The sequence below is a fragment of the Trachymyrmex septentrionalis genome, unplaced genomic scaffold (assembly GCF_001594115.1).
Source record: "Trachymyrmex septentrionalis isolate Tsep2-gDNA-1 unplaced genomic scaffold, Tsep1.0 scaffold29, whole genome shotgun sequence".
Lineage (NCBI taxonomy): Eukaryota > Metazoa > Arthropoda > Insecta > Hymenoptera > Formicidae > Trachymyrmex > Trachymyrmex septentrionalis.
Genome location: NW_017305451.1, coordinates 267,243 through 270,511, shown reverse-complemented (window position 1 = coordinate 270,511; position 3,269 = coordinate 267,243). Strand labels below are relative to the sequence as shown.

Sequence of the window (3,269 nt, the reverse complement as noted above, 5' to 3'; positions counted from 1 at the left end):
AAAAAAAAAAAAAAAAAAAAAAAAAAAAAAAAAAAAAAAAAAAAGATTCTACTTAACACTTTTGTTTACTTTATTGCTTGTAACTCTTTTACTAATGGAGAAGATACACGTATAATATATTTACCTGATACCGTTAAACCGGCGGCACACGATATTCGTTTTCTTTCTTGATTCTAGTTGGATTAGATTCTTGTCACCGTATTGACTTCGATGCTGGAACTCAGAGATTCTAATCCAGCTAGCAATCCAGAAAGAAAATAAGCATCGTGTACCGCCGACTTTACATTTCTTAATATGCATCATTTCGATTAAAAAGAAATTAATATTATTAAACTGCTTGTCAATTTGATTTGTGTGTGATGGTATTATTTCAGTTTAGCTTATAATTGCGTTTCAAGATTGAAAATAATTTTGGCGCGCAGTTTACAAAACAGAGTATATTTATCTATATAAACTAACACAAAAAATATTATCTAAGCACTAAAATCCTTAGATTGTTGAAGCTTTAGTTATTCAGTTGTGTACTCACATTTGCGGTTTTAAAATACTTTGTGAAGAATATTTGTTACAATATGTTCGTTTTTATGAAAGTTATAAGCAGCCAAAAGGATTGGATACGTCATATGCATTACACAGTATGCCACACCCATGACAAAAAGATATAGTACGGTACTGAAAAGTTAATGATTGAAAATGAGATTTTAGGAGAACTGGAAGTTAAGAAAAATGAAGAGCTAGAAATCATATTTTTGAATCGATATCGAATAAATACTGTAATATTGAGAATTGAGCATTTGTAACTTATAGAATTTTCATTCCCTTCACTTCGAGAGTCGCATTTGATAACTGCATCACGCGGAATATCGGTCAAGGTCTCTTAAGCAGTCGATCGTTAATGGCGAAGAGCGCGAGTCGCATTCAAGAGACAGATAAAAAAAAAGGAAGAAGAGTGGTAGAGAAATTGCACAGGATACGTTCGGTTACGGGATCTGCTCTCGCAGAATGTGCGATGGACGTCTGCAAATCAAGTGAAACGGAATTGCGTACGAACCGGCGTATTGCGAGACGAGCATTCCCGCGGCAGATTCAAGTGTGTTGGTACGTAAGTAGTCGAGCGAAGCGAGACCCAGCCAGTAACGATCCAAATGCCGGCCGATCATGTTCGCCGACATGTTGTTCTCGCTGTACGATTCCACCACCATCAGTTCGCTCCCGTATCTGTAAAAAAAAAATCAATACTATCAGTGACTCATCTTGCAATCGAGCACAATCGAGAAGAATGAGCAAAATAGAATTTCTTTTATCTCGAGAAACAAGATTCATCGATACTCATAATCCGCGTTTATTTCAAGATCGTCTTAAATAATGTCTTAGGATGCTAATACAGCTTTGTGATGATTTGTTTAAATAAACTGATTTGAATAAACGAATCGCAGGGCTGTATTAATATTTTAATAAGACATTACTTACAATACGCTATACTGAAACGCTATTTGACATTGAGTGATACAGCTATCACATTACGTCAATTTCACTCTTAACGCAATAAAAAATTTTTATACACATCACACTTTTAATGGCAAAGAGTATTTATAATCTAGACTTTCTAAACTCAATTAATTTTATTATCATAACTTAAAAAAAGAAAAGAAAAAATAAGCACTATCAAATTCAATCTTGAGATAACCAATGTTTTTTCATGATATCTAATAACACAAAATGACACAAAACTGTTTAAAAATTGAAATTATTTATCACACTGTCTGTGATAATACTGACCATTAATAGGTTCAAATTAATATTCATAATACATATAATGCACTGTTAAAAATCGATATAGTGTCAGTTAAATTTAATCTAATTTGAGTTGCCACCATGCTCTTATTCAGTGTATCACTGTTTTATATTAAAAAAATGGAGTTAAATAGTTTAGATTGAGTTAAATTTGACACTGTAGATTTAACAGTGTAGAAATAAAAATACAGATCTAAGAGAGAACGGACTATAATATATGGATACCGAACCATGTGTTTATTCTAATGAAAGAAATTATATTCTGTAAAAGTCAAATCTTAAATGTTTATATAATTTATAACGAAAGGGAAAGATCGATAGCGCGTACGCCTTACCTCCTGCATAATTCCGCCGCTTTTTCCCAGGAATGCCTGATGTTGAAGAATTTGTAACAGTGTATGCCTCGCAGCTCCCATCCTGTGCAAGGAAACATTGCATTAAACTGTCTGTCTTAGATCTAAAGATTGTCTGTGCGCAAAGTTGTAATAATGCGTCGCGAGCATGCAATATTGCTAAGGGGATTATTATTGGAGCACCATGTTATATCGATTATAATTGATTAAAATCTCTAAAATTATAGTAAAGACTGTGATGCACTTATAAATTTTTATATACTTTAATTTATCATCATAATCGTGAAACTTTTGTTGGGAACTAGAAAACATTGGCATTGATACGGATGCGGGAAGCCTTATTTTAAGGTCGACAGGCGCTTCCGTGCAACCGGATACTTTTAACTATTTTCTGCTGGCAAGCATACAGAAGACAGGAAAGGCGGTTAATCGGTGACCTGCACAGTCCGCACTGAGAGCGACACAACGGCCTCAATTGTTTTTAGTGCATACGAGTGTGCCTTAAGGGGTTGATCGAAAAGAATCTCATGAAATAGTAAAATTAAGTAGCTCATTGACAAAAATCATTATCGTTTGAAATTTTTCGGTGAGAATGAAAAAAATTTGTATAGCTAATATTTCTATCAATCTTCTTTAAAAAAAATTAATGCGGTTCAATGTTTTACTTGGAAAAAAAATTATTTATTTGATTAAATAAATTGTTTATTTTACTTAATAATTTTTTTACTTAATAATTAGTTGTTTTTATTTCTTTCGTTGGAGAATGTACGCATTTAAATCAAATATAATATATTTGACCTAAGTACGTACATTCTTCACATCGAAGGAAATAAAGACAAATTAAACTAATTTAGTCAAACAACTTTTTTTCTCAGTGAACAAAACGTGTGTAGTATGGCATGAAAAATACAATTTCGATTAAAATAGAATATTAAAATAGAATGCACTTTATATTAATTTTGCAACTTAAATAAATCCAATTCCAATCATATTAAATAAAAATTTTAGTTGATTTGAGAATAATGTTCGCTATATTTCTTAAATATGACTGATGGATAATTACATTTAAAACAATAATAATTTGGGGATTTAACTTTTTTTACATTTTTTTTCTCTGTAATA

The 3,269-nt window shown here is 31.7% G+C and overlaps 1 protein-coding gene across 2 annotated transcripts in view; it reads right to left on the bottom strand.

The window, feature by feature from the left end:
• LOC108749411 (sushi, von Willebrand factor type A, EGF and pentraxin domain-containing protein 1) overlaps positions 1–3,269 on the bottom strand; it is a 53,667-nt gene that overhangs the window by 22,540 nt on the left and 27,858 nt on the right. For both annotated transcript variants that reach the window (XM_018488095.1, XM_018488094.1), the window contains exons 4-5: positions 2,130–2,211; positions 1,052–1,218 (exon numbers count right to left, since the gene is read on the bottom strand). In XM_018488095.1, coding sequence (XP_018343597.1) covers positions 1,052–1,218; positions 2,130–2,211 — 249 coding nt within the window. The remainder of the gene's footprint in view (positions 1–1,051; positions 1,219–2,129; positions 2,212–3,269) is intronic.